Raw genomic sequence first — 23,411 nt, 5'->3', positions numbered from 1 at the left:
ATCATAAAAAAAGTTTATAAAATTTCACAAGGAATCCATCATCCCCTGGGGACTTTCCATTAGGCATTTCCTGAATAGCTTCCTTAATTTCAAAATCCGTAAATGGAGATTCCAATTCCTGAACATCTTCCCTCTTCCTGATGGTTTCTTTCTCTCCCTCTACCCCCGCCCCCCCCCTCTCATCTATCACCTTTGGGGTCCTTCACAAGCTTCTTTCCTTTTTATGTGTTATTTTAACTACTCCCACCTCACTGACAAAAGGCAAAGGAGGAAAAACCCAACACCCAACCCCAACCAACCAATTTTCCCTTGCAACCGCTGCAATCGTGTCTGCCTGTCCCGCATCGGACTGGTCAGCCACAAACGAGCCTGCAGCTGACGTGGACTTTTTACCCCCTCCATAAATCTTCGTCCGCGAAGCCAAGCCAAAGAAGAAGAAGATCTTTAGTCCTGATAAAGGATTCAGACTTGAAATGTTCACTGACTGCCTTTTACCCATGGATCGAGCCTGACCTGCTGAGTTGCTCCAACAATCCTCTGTCTGCTCAAGGCTGAAGCATCTGCAGCGTTTGTGTTCTCTTTTCTGTTACCTGATCATTTGAAATCACCACACGTAATTTTGTAGCAGGTGAGTACAACAGCAAACAATTCAGCAAAATTGGAAACCAGCTTTCATAATGAACACTATCTGGAGGGGATTGTTAAACATTGAAACAAAATACCCAAGGTGTTGCAAGTTGGTAATCTAATGCAATATTCAAACTTTAATAACATTGAAACAAAAATATACATACATGATACATAAATTCACTCATGGATGACTTAGTTTGTTCAATCAAAATAATATTACTGCTCGACTGGAAAGGATACAACCACTGACTGCAGATGGCTAGGGGTTGGTAAAATATTTTGTGACGTTTCTTAGGTTCCAAATTATAACTGCAACAGGTACATTTTAATCAGTGCAATTGTGGTGGATTATTCATTATCAAATTAAACAAGCAAAACAAATCTTTAAAGATATGTGATACTCTCGGATAACAAAGCAGGTGATCAACTAAACCATGATTCAAGTTATCGCAGAATCTCATTGCACAGACGCTTTTGTGCTTCATGCTAGTGCTTTGAAATTATTATTCAATTAGTTCCATTCCACTTTATTTTCCCATAGCCCTCTATTTGCCTCTTTCTCATTCTCCTTTGAAAATTATTATTGATTGTTCTGCCACTCCTTTTCAGATGTCAACCCATTTTTCTCATGTCTCCATCGATTTATTGCTGAAACAAAATAATTACACCCTGTTTATCTTGTCAAAACCTATCATTCCTAACTTCAACCTGGCAGATGGTGGGCTAGCTTTGGAAGTAAAGAGGCAAGTTACACATGAAGGATTACTAGCCTCCTCTCCACTGCTCTTGTAACCACATTGTGAATGCAGCTAATTCAATTCAATTTCTAGTCAATGGTAACCCCTGGGATATTGATAGTGAGCAATTCAGTGATGGTAATTTCATTGAATGTCAGGGTGATCAGCTGGATTTCATCTTAGAACTATAGAATGCTACAGCACAGAAAACAGGCCTTCTAGTCCCATTGACCTGCTCCCATCCATGACCCTCCAGAACTCTCCCATCCATTTATCCTTAAAATTTATGATCGAGCCTGCAGTCACCACATGAGATAGCAGCTCATTCCACACTCCCACCACTCTCTGAGTGAAGAACTTTCCCCTAATGTTCCCCCTACACCTTTCCCCTTTCAGCTTAAAACTATGACCTCTCGTATTTATCTCCCCCCAATCTAAGTGTAAAAAGCCTACTCGCATCCACTCTGTCTATAACTATCAAATCTCCCCTCATTCTTCTTTGCTACAAGGAATAAATTTCCCTGTTACTCAACTCCTGAAGACCCAGCAACATCCTAATGAATCTTCTCTGCACTCTTTCAATCGTATTGATATCCTTCCTGTAGTTAGACAATCAGAATGGCACACAATATTCTAAATTTGGCCTCACCAACGTCTTAAACAACCCCAACATTACATCCTAACTCCTATACTCAATACTTTGATTTACAAAGGCCAAGATGCCAAAAGCTTTCTTTAAAACCCTGTCCAACTGCGATGCCACCTTCAGGGAATTGTATATCTATATTCCCAGATCTCTTTGCTCCTCTGCACTCCTCAGTGCCCTACCATTTACTGTTTATGCCCTGCCTTAGTTTGCCCTTCCAAAATGCAATGCCTATATTAAGCTCCATCTGCCATTTTTTTGGTTCATTCAACCAGTTAGTCTAGATCATTGTCATTGCCTGACACTTATGGGGTAATTATGTTATTTGCCACCAATCAGGCCATATCATGCAGCATTTTGATGTGGACTGCTTCATCAACTGAGGAGTAACGAATGGTAAGGAACCTGATGTGATCGTCAGCAAACGTGCCAACTTCTGACTTCACAACTGAAGGAATGTTATGGTGAAGCAGCTGAAGTTGGGTGAGCCATGGACACTACCCTGAGGAACTCCAGAAGAGATGTCCTGTGGCTGAGATAATGGACTTCCAACTACCACAACCTGTAGTGCGATCAATAACCACAAGCAGATCTGAAGCAAGTGATTAAAGGCTTTAATATCCTGAAACATCAGGCATGTCTCTACATGCTGCTGGCCCCAGATCCAAGGCTGGTATGGAGAGAGGAGACTAGGGCTATCAGCCTTTATTGGGAATCTTACAGGGAGGAGCTACAGGGTCAGAGGTGGGCCAGCCTGTACAGTTGAGTGAGGTCACTCCTGCACTATTATGTTCCACCATACAACCATCTTCCTTTGTGGATAGTGTGATTCCAACCGGCAGAGGATTTACCCTCTAATTCTCCCTGATCCTCAATACCATACACAACCAAATGCTACCTTTCACTTCCTCTCTCAATTTAACCTCTTTTGCCCATGTTTCCATGAGGAAGAAAGACAACAATAGTAAAATTCAGGAAACTTGATTGATGTAAAAAGTTGCAAATTGAGTCAAAAAGAAAAGGGAAGCATATGTGAGGCTTCAGAGGCTGAATGCAGACAGACCTTTGAGGCAAGCAGGCAATCAGGAGGGCTAAAATAGGGCAGGTCCTTGGTGAGCAGGATTAAGCAGCATTCCAAGGCACATTATGCACACTTTTAAAAACAAAAGGTTAGCTAAAGACAGGGTAGAACCCTTCAAAGACAAAAGGAGGAATTTATGCCTGAAGCTAGAGGAAGTGCAATCATTGGAAAAAACATGGGGGAAATAGTGAAATCAGGGATGGGTATAATGATATTCTAACAAAGAAGAGGTGTTGGGTCTCTTGAAGAACATTAAGGTGGCAAGTTCTCAAGGCCTGATGAGATCCATCCCAGGTTATTGCAAGGAAGAAGACTGCTGGGCTCTTGACAAAGGTTTTTCATTACTTTAGCAACATGTGAGGTCCTAGAGGAGTGGGAAAATAGCCACTGTTGTTCCTTTGTTTAATAAAGCAATAGGGACAAACCAGGAAATTATAGGCTTAGGAGAAGATTCTTCAGGATAGAATTAATATACAACTGAAAAAGCATGCATTTGTAAGGGATAGTTAATATGGCTTTGTGCAGGAGAGATCGTGTATTACAATCGAGTGAGGTTTTTGAAGAGGTGGCAAAGATTAATGAGAGTAGGCCAGTAGATATTATCTAAATCAGTCGTTTTCAAACTCCACCCCCCCTCCCAAATAGATTGACACATTCCACCTTAAACAATTCCTATGGCATAAGTGCTCTGTGAGTGGAAAGAGTTTGAAAACCATTGTTTTAATTATACCTAATTGACTTGTTATGTGCATGGTTTCATAACTCCAAAGGAAATGGGCAAATGATGATTTTTCTCAAATATTTCAGCATCAATTGGGTCTGAAACAATGATTCTCAACTTTCCCTTCCCACTCACATACCACCTTAAGCAATTTCTTACTAATCACAGAACACTTATGACATAGGGATTGCTTAAGGTGGAATCCAGTTTGCAAACCACTGATCTAAATGGACTTTAGTAAAGCATTAAACAAATTCTCTCACAGGTATTCTCTCAAGAGATTAAGAACATAAGATCAACAGAGACTTGGTAGAATAGATTCAAAATTGGCTTAGCCATAGAAAACAGAGAGTAGTGGTGGAGTATTACTGTGATTTGATTGAAGGTTGAAAAGGGGAAACACACGTGTATACTTCAGGAAAAGGCAAAGAGGTTTCTTTAACTTCTTTTCCATGGTCATTCACATGAAATGCCTCCTTATATTTAATATTTTGAACCAGTTTCAAAACAATTTTGTCCATTTCACAATCTTGATAAAGCAAAAACCACAAATGTCTGGACCTTCTCATCCAAACTCTCACCAATGTAATATTGTTCTATTTATATTTGTTTTTGTAGCTATCTACATATAAATAAAATTATACAAATAATTGAGAGTCAAAAGGATCTCTCTAAATTTAGTTTGTGCAAACATCTTTCCTCAGAAGTCACATCAGCTCAATAAACAATCCTGACTCATGCAAAAAATCTTTCTTAATTACTTCAATTGTTCAGCTAACTAATTATTAATCCTATGGAGTGCATCAAATAACCTTTCCAAAATAATAGTTTGATGAAAATTACATGTGGGGTATCCATTAATTTAATCTTGTTCCGGTTGAGGCAGAAATAATAACATGCAGATTAAAGTGTGCATACTTCATTAGGCTGTGCACTGCATTTAAATTATTATTTTGTTTAAATACCAAGTGTAAATCCCATCATATGTAAGGGGAGATAAATTACTTGTCGTCAGCAATGGTTCCATTGGGTGGCAATCCCTGAGGGAGAAAGTAGTGCCCAAGGTAAAAACTGTTCCACTTTTGTCTACAGCATATATGAGGAAAGTTATTTTCCCCTTTGTTGCCCATATTAGGGATTAAAAAATAGGTTCCAATCTAACCTAAAAATCTTAAATTTGATGATGGCAATAATTTTCAAATCATTGATGTTGGTTAATAATTATTTAGTGAAACTCAGTTTAAGACAGGAATCCCAGTTGTCTCCCATTGGTTGCCATTTCTGCAATCAATAGAAGTCCCTCAATTGGACACAATTCAACTATTTACAAATTTGTCCCACTAAAACCTTTCAAGATATTATGCTTTATGATGCGGCCTAATCATGTACTCATTGAGAATAGTTGCTCAAATTATCTGAGCCTAAAATGCTCATTTTATGGATGAGTATGGCTTTACAGACAAAAAAAAGGGCATGCTTAATCACATCCGCCACTTTATTATCTCTCTGCGTCGATTAAAAGCACATAGTGGGTGGGGTGAGAAAATTTCATAGTTTCATGGGAGAGTACATTCAAGAAAGTAAAAAGCCCAATGGAACGGATATGATTACTCTTCCAAGAGCTGAGATAGATCTAGCAGGCCAAATGGCTTCCTTCTACATTGTACCAAGTAATACATAATAATGAGATAAATCACAACTTATAATAGTTTTAGTGATCTTAATCCCCTATTCTACTCCCTCTACTCTCATGATTGTGCAGCCAAATGGCTCCAACTACAAATTCACTGACGACACCACCGTTGTTGGTGGAATAACCAGAAACAGAATGTAGATCAAGACACTGTTTAGCCAACAATCTCATTCTCAACCTAAACAAAACCAAGGAGCTTCTTGTTGAATTTAGGAAAAAGAGAATTCACCTGGTCTCTACTGATGGAATGGAGGTGGAGAGTTACTGGGAATGCACATTTCAGGTGGTCTTTCCTCAAGCCAGAACATTAAGGCAACTGTGAAGAAGGCACAACAATGCCTCTACTTTCTCAGGAGTCTTGAGGGATTTGGCATGACATGAAATACTCTGTCCAACTTCACCAGGTTCAATGTGGAATGTATACTGATAGGTTGCATCATAGCCTGGTTGGGGAATTCACTGCCCAAGAATGCAGGAGGCTCCAGAAAGTAACAAACATAGCCAGGACCACAAGAATCAAAATTTATTGTCATGAACAAGTCATGAAACCACACGTTCCAACCTCCTATCCATTGAATGCACATTAGGTAAAGTACTGCCTCAAGAAGGCAGACAACATTATCAATGATGCCCATCAACCTGGGCACAAGCTCTCCTCACTGCTACCTTTGGGTGAAAGGTATACAAGCCTGAAGACAAGCTCTTCTCAGTTCAAGAACAGTTTCTTTCCAACAGTTATTAGGATCTTTACCTCTCCATCCCTCCCCCCACCCCCCCCCCCCCCCCCCCGCCCCACCACACACACACACACACCTTGTTTAACTAATGCTCCAACATCACAAAAGGATTGTTGAGTTTTTTTTTGCTCCAGATGACTGTGACCTTGTGGCAGCCCACTGCTACAGCGAGCAAGCCGGTGCTCTGGGTGGCGAACGCAACGTAAAGCCAGCAGACTGCACAGCAGCACTGGCCCCAGCAAGCGAACCGGCAGATGAACGACTAAAGCAGCCTAAAGAGCTAGCGACCCTAAAACGGCACTGGCCCCACTGTACAGCCAACAGACTGGGGGTAGCGCGTGGGGAAGAAGGTATTGTCATGCAAGGATGTACCCGCAGGTGGGAAAACCCGCCTTTGTCCATACAGAATGTGACATCAGTAATTGGGGTGAACGGCAGGAACCTGAAAGATATAAAAGTCGGGCTTGGACCCTAATAAAGCAGAGCTTAACCTGACCACACTTGAGTGTCGTTCTTTTGTGTAGCATGCGGCTACAACTTTTTTTCTCTCTCACTCATTTTACATCTTTGAAAGGATGCAATAACAACCCATTGTTTTTATTGTCCTACAGATGCCCATCTTGATATTTTCTATATTAAACAATAAAAATGACATTCCAAAATGCCTTCTGAGTAGAATCACTAATTTTTTTTAGTTTTTTTTTCACCAACTAAATTTCATGCCGGCAATAAATATCATTTCATTTAATTCAGCTTCAAAATTGCTGCACGTGAATTTCAAAATGCCCGTAAGCCATTGATATTTTTTGTTGAGCATGGAATGCATTGGACAGTGGAGTAACTAAAGGGGGAATGGTCAGAACAATAAAGCATAGGAAGGAAAATAAAAGCTAATCACTAAAACTTATGCAACGATTGTAATCGTTATATTATCAGTTAAATCTAGTGCACTAGTTTTTGCATTTGAAGTAAACAATTTTGTTTAAATTCATAATTTTACCAAAGAAACTAAAACCTCCAAACTGAGAAAATCAAAACAAAAGCAAGTCCTCTATGTTAAGATTGGTTGTTCTCATTGGAATTTAAAATCATCAGCTTTAGGATCATCACTTTGTCAATCTACAAGCTCACCAAGTTCAACTGTTGCAGACCAGAATGCAAGGGAACTTGGACAACAGATTGGAATTAGCAAGGTCCTGAGAAGAAAGGAAATAGAACAACTGTTCCTGAAAGGTCAGGTCATGTGTGTCGACAGGACATCTTTGTTGTAACCTCTCAAATGTCCTGCTGCAATCAAAATTAAATGTAACCAATCAAATGGGGATACAAGAGGCTGCAGATGTAATCTAGAGGGGGAAAAAAAAGACAAATTGCTGGGGAACTCAGCCTTCTCACTGCCAGGTTGAGGCCCAACACAAACAAGAGGAATATCTCCTCATATTCTGCCAAAGTACTCTACAAAGTATGAGCATTGAGTTTTCAAATTTCAGCTAACCCTGACTAATTATTACTCCGCCTTAATACAATAAACTTAAACCCCCTCCTGCATTTCCCTCTCTCTTTCTCCTTCCAATCACCTCTGGTCCTTCCATGGGTGCACCCTTTCCCATCCTCTCCTCTAACCCCCCCCCCATCACTCATTTTAATCCCCCTCCCTATCCTAGTTCCATCCAACTACCAACACATTTCACCCATTGGTGTCCTCCCCCATCTGGTTCTCTCTGCCATTTATCTCTACCATAATGACTTCCATCATCACCTTCCTTATCAAATTCCAGCATGAGTAGCTTTGAAGAAGGGCTCAGCCTGAAACATCAGTTATATATCTTTACTTCCAATGGACGCTGAGATACCTGCTGAGTTCCTCCAGCATTTCCATGTTTTCACTACAATCACAGCATCTGCAGAATTTTGTGTTCCCCCTTTGTGTTCCTGTGTATCACCCTCCACCAGCTATTTCCACCTCTATCCCTAACATTCGATATCTCATTAACACACCACGGGCAATTTAAGGAAGGTAATATACCTACCAATCTGTACATTATTAGGATGCAGAAGAAAAAGAAAGCATCTGGAGGCAATATGAACAGTCACAGGGAGAACATGCAAATTCCACACAATCAGCAAGTGGCCAAAAGTTATGGAAATCCTCCCCTTAAACTACTTCTCCATGTGTCTTTGTCAAAAGTACACAGTACAACTTAGCTTTTTAATCTTTTGAACTAAGCTTTGGAAATCTCAGTGTCAATTCATAGAGCCATATTTACATAAATGAATTGCTTTTTTATGTTCTCAGTTGCATCTACTGCTTGCTGCAAGCATAATTATAGTATGTTTAAGGACACCATTGTCTCAAAAAAAACAACCAAGATATTGTTGGCGAAACTCACAGAAAACATTTGAATGCATGCAAATGTATGTGATGTCACGTACATACTCTGACAATAAATTTGAACATTGAACTCAAGAACAGTGCTCTTAGACACAATTCCATTTACCTGGCCTCCTGTTTCTGCAGCATTCTGGAAATGTGTGGCAAGCAAAATCTCATCCAGGAATGTCTCACTGCACTCCAAGCACTTCATGCCATGTCGGGAAAGCTTTGAAGGGTCTTCATCGAGGGGCATTGCTGGGAGAATGGGAGAACTGGCAGGGGCAGAGATCACTGCACTGGTTATGCTTGCGACAGTTTTCACGACAGCATTCGTCGTGCTGCTTGCCGTCGTCAAGAGTGGCGCAGATATTGTGGTCGATGAGATGCTAGAATTGGAATTGGGAACAATCATCTGATCTGTAGGAATGGGTTTCATAATCAAATGGGAGCACTGCATTATTACACCTTTGTCCTTGTGCCCACGAGCATGAGAAAGAAGACTACATTTGTTGAAGAAGACCAAGTTCTTTGCACAGTGGTTGCAGGTCACTTCAATCCGCACGCTCCTCCGGTCGTAGTGCTGTGCCAAACTCTTCTCCAAAGCAAATGAGTCACCACATTCCAAGCACTTATAACCACGGAGTGGTATGGTGATATTAGCATTAGTTGGAGGAGTAAGGTTAGGCATGTAGATAGGAACTGGATTGATACTACTCAGCACCTTGTTAAATGTCTCAACCACTGCATTCTGGGAATGGGCCATCACATGAACCCTTGATACTTTTTTAGGAGGCTGGGTGGAAGAAGTGGTGATCAGTGTCTGCTTTATGGGCTGTTGTGATTTGGAAAGCACCTGACGGAGTTCAGATGTTGTTTGAGCAGACTGAGGCAGTAGGTTTAAGTTAGCAAGATGGACAGTCTTTGGCACGAGTTTGGCATTTACAAGGCTGGATGCTGGCACCACCACTGTTTGCTGTTGCATTGCATTGGCAGCCTTCAAGATAGCGCTGCTGGCACTCTGAACTGAGGCAGCAGAGATAACAGTGGCTTTGACTGTAGTGTTGTTTGCAAACTTTAAGTTGATCACCTGTGATCCTGCAGTCTTTACAGCAGACACTGGAAGAAAAGCAGTGGCAACAGGTTTAATTGTAACCTGTTTCTGTGCAATGTCAGAAGACGTCACTGCACCAGAAGCTGTAACAAGTGCTGACTGGATCGGTGTTGTAGGAGGCGAAGACACAGGGGACTCTGCAGTTGGAGATGACAGCAGTGATGAGACAACCATGGAGTTTGCCTGATCCGGTCCTCTTCTACCAAGCTCTTGCTCAACCTCTGGCATGATTCTTGTCACCATTCTGGTAATTTCACCAGAGGATGTTTTGATGGTCTTAATGCGGACCTTGGGGATAGCAGGGGGTGAGCTGGCAGGAGAAGAAGGACACCCATTCATGCTACTTTCACTAGACACACTTCGGGGACTATCAGGATGCTTGATGCCCACTTTCTTCACCACCTCCATTGGGCTCAGAGGGGCCTCAGGAGACTTTTCAGCTACTCTCGGGCTTTCTCTCAATTCTTTTAAAACTGGCGATGGGCCCCTGGAGACTGACTGTGTTTCTTTAACAGTGTCCGCGGCTGCCTTTTTAGCGTTCAAAGCAGCGATTGCTGCAATGCACGAAGAAAGTTTGGAAGAGGATTTGGCCCGAAGATTTGAAGAGCAAGCAACAGGCGCACCAGTTTTCTCAACATTTTTATCATCGAGAGCTCTATCGTCAAGCTGCTTTTCAGAGGAATTTTTAAAGCTCTTTTCAGCATCCTCATCAGAAAACTTGTCATCCATATTTCGGGATTTGAATGTCTCTAGAACCCCTGAGTTAACAGTGGAGCTTTCACTCTCTCTGTCATTCTTCGTTATCTTACTCTTTTGTTCAGCATCTGAAGCGGATGCTTCTGGTTTAGCTACATTCTCTGCTCCAGGCTTCCTGGTCTTCTCACATTCTCGTTCTGCGGGAGGAGTCGTTAGTAGGTTTGCTTGAAAAACTGGTTGGCTTTCCTCTTTGACAAGTGGCGGATCATCAACTTCTATTTTATCATCATCCTCAAACTCTTCTGCACTGGAAATAGGGCTGAACTGGCTGAAGGCGGAGTCTTTGAGTCCAGTTTCAGGGCCTTCAACGACCTTCGTTTTGGACAAATCTAACTTAGCATCGGTCACTGGTGCTCCTTCACTCCCAGCCGACTTGCTGTTTGAATCCTTCGAATATCCATCCAAAGCTGGCACACTCAGGAAGCCATTGTGCAAGCCATTACCTTGAGAATGATTTTCTTTCTCCAGAGCTGGGGTTTCAGTTGTTGTGGCTGTAGACTCGCATGAGTCCAGAGTTCGGATGTTTTTTACAATAACACTCACTACCCCGTCAGGTGCAGAGGGAACCTGAGCATCATCATCCACTGGTATACTCTGTTTCAGCTGCCCTTCATTCTCATCATGGGCCGATTCGATTGCTGCTTTGGGATCAACCTGCATATCTGGGATGTCAAAAGCAGCAAGGAGGTCATCGAAATCTGGGGTTTTCATATCCCCCATGATCATCAATTTATAGGTATGCAAAGCTGCAGGAAGAACAAAAAATAGTTACCACATTTAACATTGTTAATGTACTTTACATCATGGTACGAACTGAACTTCATTCCTTCCCCAGTTCTGAATTTGTTAAGCAAACACACGTCAACTATTAGCTGGGAGACCAAGAGATGGTTGACATGTTGAGATGAGGCCCTGCATTAGAACAGAGAGCGTTGAGGGAAAAGAACCAGCATATAAAATTAACCACGAGATAGATGCTCAAGATGATAGGTGGAAGTAGACTGAGAAAGGGGTGGGAGAAAGAGGTGAGACAGATTCTAATAGGTGAAAGCATACAAATAAGAAAATAGGCTGCTGTAGGAGAAAAGGTGGTCAGGGTAGAAGCAGAGGCTGATCATTGGAAAAAGAAATAGGAGGGATAATGGACAGCTAGAACCAGGATGGAGAGGGTGATGTCTAGATAGAAGTTGAACAAAGATCAGTCCAGCCAAGATATCTCACCCTTTGTTCACTTTTTACAACCCTCCCTCCTTGACATCCAAACTAAGTCCCTCCCGCATTTCCTTCTACCATTCGCCCATACAGTACGTTTCTGATTATCCGAAAACCACAACCAAAATTCTCAGTTGTCCACATTTTTTTTCCCCACTGGCAACATGGCGTCACAAGTTGAAAAAAATTTCACCCGATGTGCTAATGTGGGGGGTGGGGGGGGGGGGGGGGGGGGGGGGAGGGTCTGACGTGATGTTAGCGCCAGTTCGGTAACATCAGTGAGTGACTGAAGGAAGTCAACGGGTCACAAAGTGCAGAGAGATGGTCCTCATTTCAGGTAACTCCCTCCCCTCTCTTTTTCCATTTCTTCTTTACCCTCCACTGTATTGCTTCTTCTTCACTATCCCCAGAGTTGGCATCAGAACAAATCTAATTGGGGGCATTAGGCTAACTGCTGGTGAGGTGCGGGGATGGGAGGGAAGACTGAGTTTTTGGTGGCGGCAGACCGGGAAGGGGAGTGGCAGAAGCAGGGACCTCGGGCTCCTGGGCAGGATTGGCAATGGCAGTAGGGAGGTGTCTGGGATTGGAGCAGGGTCCATGGGCTCCCGGGGAGGTTCGGCGACGATGGTGGGAAAGTGCCGGGGATTAGTGACTGTGGCAGGAGCAGGGACCTCGGGCTCCCAGGCTGGATCGGTGAGAACAGTGTGGAAGTGTCTGGGATCACAGCAGGGACCTTGGGCTCCTGGGCAGGTTCAGCGACAGCGGTGGGGAGGTTCTGGAGATGGGCAACATTGGTGGGGAGGTGTCAGGGATCAGTGACAGTGGTGGGGAGGTGTTGGGGAAATCAGCAATGGCCGATACAAGATGCTACTGAGCGGCTTAAAGCCATTTCTCAGTTATCCAGAAAATGCAGTTAACCAATACATGTCCACTCCTGAGCATTTCAGAGAATCAGAAATATACTGTGCTGTATCTCCATCCAACTGAGATTTTTTCTTCTTCCTTAGTTCATTGTTCCCATTGTCTGAACCACCTGCCTACTTTTTTCTTTTCTTATGTTTCTGCCCATCACCTCCCAAGAGGTGACTCAACATTCTCTCTCCCCCTCCCCCCTTTTACTATCACTTTCCTCCTGTCCCCACACATTTCCACCCCCCACCTCCAATCAGGACCCACCTCTCATCTGCCTCCTCTCACTTCAATCTACTGGCTAGTTACCTTCTACACTATTAGTCCTAATACAGCTTCAGGATCCAAACCATCATCCATTACTTTGCTTCTCCATTGCTCCCCTACCTACTGAGTTTCTCCACTATGTTTTTTTTTCCCTCTAGATTCCAGCATCTGCAGTTGCTTATGTCTCCAAACGACATGAAGTATTTGAGAACAGATTCAAATTAACTAGAAACATAGCTCACCAGAATTTAAAAAATACAGCTCCAGAATTAAGTGTTTACTTTGTGCGGTCAGCTCACATTTTATCCCTGAGGTTTGCAGGCAAGGAGTCAGTGCTGGTTCAAGGTTCAAATTTTGTGTGCTCCTTTAAAAATAAGGGTTGTTTTAAAAAATTGCATCACAAATGATTTGAAAATAAATAACTTTGGGATGTTGCAAAGTGAGCAATAGTACTTTAAAATAACAATCTCAACATGAGATTATATATACTGGTTGGAAAGAGGTCATTTGGCCCCAAATCTTCAAGTCAGTGCTTGTAGGCCATTCCTGCCTTGCTTTATTCTCTTCTGCCTTATATGTGTCCGGCATATAGACAGATAAATATAGGGAGTCGTGTAACAATTATCGAATGGTACAGAGTATGGAGATAGTATAAAAATGTCATGCAGGGAATAAAAAAAAGTAGTTATAAAAGACAATGTAATCTTTTGTCAGTGTGATATCCATTCAAAAGTTTGGAAATATTAAGAAACTGTCCTTGAAATCTCAAGTTTTGTGTTGTCAAGCACGTCTATCTCCTGCCCAACAAAAGTGGGGTAGAAGTAAGTGTGACTAGGATGGGGTGAGTCTTAATATTTTAGCAGCTCTCCCAAAGATGGCAAGGTTATAGACAATAGAGGGCAGGTTCTCTCTCGTAAGGGCCTGCGTGTGATTTATTATTCTGTGCAATTTCCTGCTGTCTTGAGCAGAACAGTTCCTGTACAGGCTGAGATGCATCCAGACAGGACCCTTCCTATGATGCACTTGTAAAAGTTGATGAGAATTCGGGCTTGAATTTCCTCAGCCTTCTAAGCAAGTAGTTTCTAGTGTGCTTTCTTGGTTGAAACACGAACATGATTAGACCAGGGCATGCTGTTGGTGATATGTACTTCTTTAAACTTGAAACTTTCAACCAGCTCCATCACAGACCCACTGATATACAATGGAGTGCTGAAATCAATGACGAGCTCCATCATTTTGGAGAAACCAAGGGACAGATTGTTATCTTGACACCATGCCACTAGACCCTCTATCACCTTCTTATACTCTATCTCATCAATGTTTGAGATCTGGCCAATGATGTTAGTGGCACTCAAAACCTATCAATGGAGTTGGCCCCACAGTCATCAACAAGGGGCTGAATATGCAGCCTTACAGGACAACAATGTTCAGGATTATTGTGACATAGGGTGTTGTCATCAATCCTCACTGCTTGTTATCTACAGGGCAGGAAGTCGGGGATCAAGATATGGTGGGGGGTGCTGATATTTGTTTCTCAGAGTTTTAGGATAAGTTTGTTTGGTCGTATGGTTTAGGCTATCCTACATTGGACAATATCACAACTTATCTTCTACCTCAAAGCCATTTCCGTCTACTGACCCCATATCTCTGATTTCCTTTGTATCCAGAGATCTTGCTTTTCAATGATAGCCTTTACAGCTCTCCTGAAAAAAAAGACTTCCAAAGATTCATCCCTCGTTGCACCAAGAAATTTCTCCTTATTTCAGTCTGAAATGACCTAGTCCTTATTCTGAAACTAAAGGAATTAATAACCAGGTAAGAGTTAAATTTTAACAAAAGAGCATATATTTTTGGCTAGAATAAAGTTTGAAAAGCATCACAGAATCTTAATTAACCTAAAAAAAAACACCAGAAGTGATCTTAGTTTATCATCTCAACTGAAAGCTGAAAATTCCAACCTTAAAGCATTTCCTAATTGTGATACTAAAGATCTTCTAGATTAATTGTTATAGTCCAGAGTGCAATAAAAACATTAATTCAGAAAAATATCACCAAAATGGACACAACATTGACATTTAGATTAAGCTGCAATATCAACAGGAAGAAAAACTGAACAATGTTTTTACTTTATTACATTACATGACATTGGATTTGTTATTTGGTCTGGAGAAGGGAACAGCAAGATGCCTTTAACTGCTGCAGTTCACTGGAGAAGGTATACATGAGCTGAATGTCACTGGATTTTGACCCAGAAAAGATAATGAAACAGTGATACATTTCCAAGACAGAATGGTCTGCTACTTGGAGGGAAACATACAGGTGGGGAATATCTTCATATTTCTTGGTGATAAGATGCCAGTGGAAAAAAGTGTAATTCAAGTCACTCCAAACTGATGAAACATGCTGTAGCTATCATGGGAGATGTCAGAGAGAATGAATGTTCAAGATGCCGAAGATAAATCAATCGAGTAGGTTGCTTTGATCTGAGTGGCATCAAGCTTTTTGAAAATTGTTGGAGTTGCACTGGTATGGACATTTGCAAAGTATTCCATCAAACTTCTAATGTAATTTATTGTTGGAGAATGGGGGTTCGAAGTACCAGGAAATCAATCACTCATCACAGGATATCCAGCTATTGACTTGCTTTTGTCGCTCAAGTTATTTTTGGAGCCAGTGCATTAAGTTTCCAAACAGTGGTGACCCCAGGATATTGATGGAAGGGGATTCAGTCATGGTAATCCTAGTAAATGTCAAAAGTTGGCCATTAAGCTTCCTTTGTTGTTGGAAGTGGACATTACCTGGCACTTAATGCTATGTGCATTGATTCATGCTTGAACATTGTCTTGATCTCTAGTGTTCTTTTTCTAAGAATTGTAAAAGAACTACAAAACCAAATCCAGTGCAGTAGCAGATGTTGGCCCCAGTGAGGATTGATGACAACACCCTATGTCACAATAATCCTCAACTTTGTTGTCCTGTAAGGCTGCATATTCAGCCCCTTGCTGATGACTGTGGGGCCAACTCCATTTCCCAGAAAAACTCAATACCTCCTACGCCCGATTTGACAATAGTAACAGCAAAGAACCACCCCCCACGTCCCCTGATAATCCCATCCAGTCCGTATCCAAGCATGACTTCCACATTACCTTCAGTGGAGTGAATCCAAGGAAAGTATCCAGTCCCGACAACTATATTAAAAATCTATGCTGACCAACTTACCAATATATTCACAGATATCCTCAACATCTCACTCTGGCAGGGCATCAATCATACCGGTGCCCAAGAAGAGCGTAGTAACCTGCCTTAATGACTATCGACCAGTAGAACTTACATCAACAGTGATGAGGTGGTTTGAAAGGCTGATATTGAAGCATATCAGCTACTGTCTGAACGGCGACATGGATACGTTCCAGTTCGCCTATCGTAGCAACAGGTCAACAGTGGATGCCATCTCACTGGCTCTACACAAAGCACTAAAACCTGGACAGTAAAGGTGCATTCAACAGAATGCTCTTTATTGACTACAATTCAGCATTTAACACCATCGTCCCCTCAGAACTGATCAGCAAACTCCAAGACCTGGGCCTCAACAATCTATCATGTAATTGAATCATGGATTTCCTCACCTTCAGACCACAATCAGTGAGGAATGGTAAGAACATCTTCTCCAAAATTTCCATCAGTACTGGAGCACCACAGGACTGCGTTCTTAGCCCCCTGCTCTACTCAATTTATACCTATGAGTGTGTGGCTATGTACAATAATAACTCCATCTACAAATTTGATGACAATACCACAGCAGTGGCTTGTTTAAAGAAAGATGATGAGTCAGCATACAGGATGGAGATTGAAATTTTGGCTAAATGGTTCACCAACAACAATCTTGCACTCTATTTCACCAAAACCAAGGAGGTGATTGTTGACTTCAGGAAAGGAAAGCCAGAGGTGTAAGATCCAGTGATCATTGCATGATCAGAGATGGAGAGGATGAGTAAATTTAAGATCTTTCAAGTCATCATCTCGGAGGATATTTCCTGACAAGACTTGCACCAGCAGGTTCAGGAACAGCTGCTACCCCTCGTCCATCAGACTCCTCAATGACAAAGTCAATCAGGGACTCATTTAAGGACCCTTGTGCAATGTATTGATTTTTTTTGTTCTCTCTGTATTGCACAGTTTATTTACATTCGTTATCTGTTTACGGTTCTTTATTTGTTTACATGTGTGCACTGTGTACAGTTATTTTTGCACTGCCAATAAGTGGTAATTCTGCCTCGTCCCAGCAGGAGAAAGAATCTCAGGGTTGTATGTGATGTCATGTATGTACTCTGACAATAAATCTGAACTCTAAATCTAAACATGTTCATTCAAAAGACATGGCCATTTTAATAGAAGGCAAATCACTGATAAAACAACTGAAGATGGTTGGACAAAGGAGTGAGTTCCAAGTAATTCACCCAGCATTGTTCTAAAGTGGGATAAATCATCTCGCTCATCCTCGAGCAAGGTACAAATGCAACGACAGAATTGTTTCCCTTTGATGCTCCACTTGGCCAATACAGTTTGGATATCATGAACATCCAATCTCAGCTCCACCCTCTCTCGTGGAAAGTGTTGTGTATGCACTCATACAATCAAGACTCAGAGACGTCATGCTTTCTCATCCTTAACTTCTATTAGACTAGCGTAACTACTGAGACACAGGGTTATATATATGCGGAAGGGTGACATCATGACATGGGCATTATGATGTCCAGCAGAGGGCATGCTTACCCAATACTCTTTCCCCCCCTGTGTGTTAAATCCTGACTGGGCCCCTTCGAACTAATAAGATTACGTCGGGCCCAGGACTACAACTGAGAATTAGAATACACCTCATGAGTGATTATAATTATAAAAGGGAAAGTATTTAATAATAATCAGGGCACATAGTCCTTAAAGCATTCGGGTGGTCTTCTTTCTCTTTTGGACTGCCTCGGCATTTATTGCTGTGCTGGTCTTTGCTCAGCCCCTGTAGATAATGGCGACTGCCTACCTTCGCTGCCCTCCTGGTTGCCTGTCCCAGTTACTGAATTCCTTGGATCCACAACCGTCTCTGCCCCCCACTCTGCCTGAAGGGTGGAATGGTCGGGGCAGGCCACAGCAGGTCTGATTCCACCTTCTCCAGTTCATGAGGCAGTGCATGGACCTTAGCGTCAGTCAATGTTTGTAATTACTCAATGTGTCGCTTCCACGAGTATGAGCAGGGTCTCAATTTTTGTAAGATTACTCCTACCACCCATGCGTCTTTATATTGTCTATAATCTTGTACCAGAACTCTCTCGCCCACTTCCAATCTTCTAGGTGAGGTTTGTGGTGATGCTATTTTTTTTTGGTTTTGCAATTGGAGACCCAAATCTGGATGAACTGTAGACAGCCTGGTCTGCAGGTTCTGGCCAAACATTAATTTTGCTGGGGTGCAATTGCATATTAGCCTGTTGTAGTCTGGTTAAAACCTTTCAAAGTTTTGTAAGTGTTCACTGTCATTTCGGCCTGTGATGATGATGTCATTCAGCGCTTGGAACAATCCTTCTGCCTTGGGCATGGGGTGTTCGGATATTTTGAGTGATGGTTGCAAGTGTGAATCTCACCGTTTACTTTTCGTACAGGTACAATGGGTGCTGCCCCATAACTGTATTGTATTGGTTCTAATATGCCTTCATGTTTTAGCCTGTTTAATTCAGCCTCAGTTTTTCCTTTCATAGCAAATGGGACTGTTCTGGCTTTGAAGAATTTTGATTCTGCATTATCTTTTAATTGCAGTTTGTCTTGAGCATCTTTGATTTTCCCCAATTCTTGTTGAAAAACCACCGCATGGTTGTTGAGTATTTGGTTGAGTTCTGGCTGGGAGATGTCCGTGTGGTTTACATTTAGTATTGAACCGATTTCTAGCCAGTCTAGGGGAATGTGTGTAGCCAGTTTCTTCTGAAAAGTGCTGGTTTCCAGGTATCTATGATGAAGAGAGAGTTTTTTTGGTTGCTGTCGTTTGTATTGTACTTGGACCATACATTTTCCAAACACTTTGATTCTGTCTCCTGGAACAGATCTTAGTTATTTCAGTTGTTTTTACCGGGAGGTGTGGTAGCAAGCGTTCCTTTACATGTAACAGCATTAGGGACACCTCTGCCCCTGTGTCAAACTCATCTTCAGGGGGTGTCTGTATATTTTTACCTGTATAAATATTGCTGTTTCCTCCATTTATTCCTCGGATGTGTAATATCTTTGGAACTGAAATTTCAGGAGCTTGAAGGTGAGCCATTAGGCTGTAATCATCATCGCTGCTAGGTCCTCTCTCTCTCTCTCTCTCTCTCTCTCTCTCTCTCTCTCTGTCTGTGCAATCATTTTGACTTTAGCTGCCTGCTTATTTGCCATTTGCACTTTATAAGTGGACATTTAGCTTTGATATGTCCTTCTGTTTTGCAATGGCTGCATTTAGAAATTTTGAAAAAACGTTTTTTCTGGTCGGTGGTTGTATTTCCCACAATGGAAGCATTGTTGGCGGGAGAACTTCCTGACCAGTAGGTCTGGTTGACCCACATCCAAGTTTTTATCTTCCATTTCATAGCTGCAGGCTGTTCTGTATGCAATTTGTAGCGTCACGTCTTGATCCATTCCTAATAATTTTTGCCTTGGTTGGTGATTTGCCATCACTAATCTGTCTCACAGTGCCTAATTTAGAAACTGCTTGAAATGACACTGTTTGCTCAACAATGCCAGGTATTCACTTACTGTTTCTCCTGGTCTTTGTCTACTTTCATAAAATCGTTGCCTTTCTGCCACAACTGGTGATTTGGGCTTAAATGGTTCCTTAGAGCTGTTCATAATTCACTGAATGTCTTCATCTCTGGATCATCCGGGGACAGCAAGGTTTTAAGGAGGTTGAATGTTTTGCTGCCCATTATACTGAGGAAGAGGGCACGTTTACGGTTTACAGGACCTTCCACAATATTGTGGGCTACACAATAATTGATAAACCGCTCTATGTAGTTATCCCAACTTTCTTCTACTTCATTGAATTCCCCGGTTTCCCTCTGCTATCTTGGTGCACTTTCACCTTGATCTTTTGGCAGCAACTTGTTGGGGTTGTTAGATGACTGCTTTCTAACTTCTGTTGTTTTCCTTCTCACGGTTGATGCATGGAGTAGGTGTAGGTTTCGTTTTGTTCCTCATCGCCACTGTTGTGTATGCACTCACACAATTAAGACACCGAGACATGATGCTTTCTTATCCTTTATTTCTATTAGACTAACATGGCTACTGACACACAGGGTTTTTTTATATATATATATATATATATATGGAAGGGTGACATCATCAATTGGGCGTCATGATGTCCACCAGAGGGTGGACTTCTTTGGCTTGGCTTCGCGGACGAAGATTTATGGAGGGGTATGTCCACGTCTGCTGCAGGCACGTTGGTGACTGACAAGTCTGATGCGGGACAGGCAGGCACGGTTGCAAGGGAAAATTGGTTGGTTGGGGTTAGGTGTTGGGTTTTTCCTCCTTTGTCTTTTGTCAGTGAGGTGGGCTCTGCGGTCTTCTTCAAAGGAGGTTGCTGCCCGCTAAACTGTGAGGCTCCAAGATGCACGGTTGGAGGCGAGATCAGCCCACTGGCGGTGGTCAATGTGGCAGGCACCAAGAGATTTCTTTAAGCAGTCCTTGTACCTCTTCTTTGGTGCACCTCTGTCTCGGTGGCCAGTGGAGAGCTTGGCATAGAACACGATCTTGGGAAGGCGATGGTCCTCCATTCTGGAGACTTGACCCACCCAGCGCTTACACCCAACAGCAAGACCACTCAATAGAACAACTATTTCATCAGGTGTTGTTAAATCAACACAAGCACCTGTGCTCCCTAATTTTGGACTCCCCTACCATGGTAAAAAGTATGCTTTTTGGACTGTGTCCATTCACCTTACCTATGCCTCTCATAATTTCATATACCACATCCCTAAGCCTCCTATGCTCCAGGGTAGAAAAAGTCTCAGCCTATTTAGCCTTTCCTTCGAACTCAAGCCCACCAGCCTGGTTACATATTCATGAATCTTTTCTGCATACATTCCAGCTTAATGGCATCTTTCCTATAGTTTGGAGTCCAGAGCTATTGATAATACTCCAAATGTGACCTGCCCACCATCTTGTGCTGCTGCTATATGATGTCCCTGCTCGTGTACTCAAAGCCCTCACCATAGCTGGCAAGTTTGTCAATGCCTTCTTCTGCATCCTGTCTACATGTATTACCACTACAACACTTTCCATGGCCCTGTTCTTTAAAACCAGCACATGGCCTACTTAAAAGAATGTGTTAAATTTGGTTAATGAGAAAGAGGCAGAGATTAAAATGATGACAAAACACACTAGAGTCAGCTTAAGGGTCTTATCTAATAAAATCTTTGTTTATCAGAGTAACTGCCAACCATTCATGATAAAATTTTATATTTCAAAAAGAAATCCAATATTTGTTTGCCTCTTACCCACATATAAAAAAATTGATAGATAACAAATGGAAATGTAAACTTGATCTGAAAATTCAGAATCACCATCTATCACTCACTGTTAACATCCTGGAAGTCACCATTTATTAGCATCACGAGCAATCCTCCTAACTTCTGCCCTTATCATGGAAGGACATTGATGGAAGCAGCTCAAGAAAGACTGAGAAAATGGCTGAGGTAATGGACGACCTCAGTTGATCCAGGACAACAAAATCATCCTGGAGGTCCGAGAAGTAAAAATAGCTCTTCAAACCATCTAAGTTCTTCTCTATTTCTTGGAAGCGCCATTTAATTTGGACAGTGTTGAGAGCATGAGTACATAAGCTAAATATAATGAAATCATAATTTTAGTGTGAATTTTCTCCATTCAGAAAGGATTCTCATTTCAAAATATTCTTGTTCCATTCTATGAATTGGGACATGGCAGTAAGTTACTGCAAAGTAGCAGGTCACTTGGCCTAACAGATCGATGTTGGCATTTGTGTCCAATGCAACCATTAAATAATCTTTTTAACTAAAAAACTTTTTAAAAAATTTTTTTAGTACAACAGTACAATTCCAATTATCCGAAATCGGATTCTCCAAAATTCTCATTTATCAGAAAAAAATTTAAAATTTTGGATAAATTAGGATATCTGAAACAAATCAGAATCCTCTTTTATCCAAAAATTTTTCGGAGCCTAACTGGCAGGGGACCTCAGGCTGCCAGTGGCAGCGTGGACCTCTGGAAGGAGCGGGAACCTCGGTGGGGAGGTGTCAGTAATCAGTAGCATCCAGTATTTTTTTTTGGTGAGAATGAAACATTATTTTACTGCTTGAAAAGCCTTCCCTTGTAAGTGCTTAAACAACAACAGTGATTTGCTGTTGCTACTGGGCTGTTTTTTTTTAAAAAAGACCAGTTCTCTGAAAAAAAGCATTTATCTGACATAGGCCACCTTTTTGGATAATCAGCGTTGTTCTGTAAAAAGAAAATAACATTCAGTCTCTGTGCATTTTATTCTATCAAAAAAATCAGCCAACATTATTTGTGACATTTTAAACCTAAAAAATCTCTTATTTGGTTCTGATCTGATTTTATGCATAAACCTAAAAAGAAATGTGAAAAGTTATACTTAGTCTTTCTTTGGCTTGGCTTCGCGGACGAAGATTTATGGAGGGGGTAAAAAGTCCACGTCAGCTGCAGGCACGTTTGTGGCTGACAAGTCCGATGCAGGACAGGCAGACACGATTGCAGCGGTTGCAAGGGAAAATTGGTTGGTTGGGGTTGGGTGTTGGGTTTTTCCTCCTTTGCCTTTTGTCAGTGAGGTGGGCTCTGCGGTCTTCTTCAAAGGAGGTTGCTGCCCGCCAAACTGTGAGGCGCCAAGATGCACGGTTTGAGGCGTTATCAGCCCACTGGCAGTGGTCAATGTGGCAGGCACCAAGAGATTTCTTTAGGCAGTCCTTGTACCTTTTCTTTGGTGCACCTCTGTCACGGTGGCCAGTGGAGAGCTCGCCATATAACAGGATCTTGGGAAGGCGATGGTCCTCCATTCTGGAGACGTGACCCATCCAGCGCAGCTGGATCTTCAGCAGCGTGGACTCGATGCTGTCGACATCTGCCATCTCGAGTACTTCGACGTTAGGGGTGTAAACGCTCCAATGGATGTTGAGGATGGAGCGGAGACAACGCTGGTGGAAGCGTTCTAGGAGCCGTAGGTGGTGCCGGTAGATGACCCATGATTCGGAGCCGAACAGGAGTGTGGGTATGACAACGGCTCTGTATACGCTTATCTTTGTGAGGTTTTTCAGTTGGTTGTTTTTCCAGACTCTTTTGTGTAGTCTTCCAAAGGCGCTATTTGCCTTTGCGAGTCTGTTGTCTATCTCATTTTCGATCCTTGCATCTGATGAAATGGTGCAGCCGAGATAAGTAAACTGGTTGACCGTTTTGAGTTTTGTGAGCCCGATGGAGATGTGGGGGGGCTGGTAGTCATGGTGGGGAGCTGGCTGATGGAGGACCTCAGTTTTCT

At 42.2% G+C, this 23,411-nt stretch overlaps 1 protein-coding gene and 1 long non-coding RNA gene across 8 annotated transcripts in view; one reads left to right on the top strand and one right to left on the bottom strand.

Annotated features, from left to right (window-relative positions):
* znf532 (zinc finger protein 532) overlaps window positions 1-23,411 on the bottom strand; it is a 163,220-nt gene that overhangs the window by 67,335 nt on the left and 72,474 nt on the right. For 2 of the 5 annotated variants that reach the window (XM_069924021.1, XM_069924025.1), the window contains exons 3-4: window positions 13,117-13,238; window positions 8,744-11,232 (exon numbers count right to left, since the gene is read on the bottom strand). In XM_069924021.1, coding sequence (XP_069780122.1) covers window positions 8,744-11,212 — 2,469 coding nt within the window. In that variant the 5' untranslated portion in view covers window positions 11,213-11,232; window positions 13,117-13,238. Of the gene's footprint in view, window positions 1-8,743; window positions 11,233-13,116; window positions 13,239-15,672; window positions 15,786-23,411 lie in introns of those variants that run through there. The other 3 variants (XM_069924022.1, XM_069924023.1, XM_069924024.1) reach the window with 2 other exon arrangements.
* Window positions 14,365-23,411, top strand: part of LOC138757151 (uncharacterized) — a 66,000-nt gene continuing 56,953 nt past the window's right edge. For all 3 annotated transcript variants that reach the window (XR_011353377.1, XR_011353376.1, XR_011353378.1), the window contains exon 1: window positions 14,365-14,689. This is a non-coding gene — a long non-coding RNA (uncharacterized lncRNA). The remainder of the gene's footprint in view (window positions 14,690-23,411) is intronic.

Source organism: Narcine bancroftii, chromosome 3, assembly GCF_036971445.1.
Source record: "Narcine bancroftii isolate sNarBan1 chromosome 3, sNarBan1.hap1, whole genome shotgun sequence".
NCBI lineage: Eukaryota > Metazoa > Chordata > Chondrichthyes > Torpediniformes > Narcinidae > Narcine > Narcine bancroftii.
Note: the sequence above shows the minus strand (reverse complement) of the source record. Positions and strands in the feature narration are given on the sequence as shown.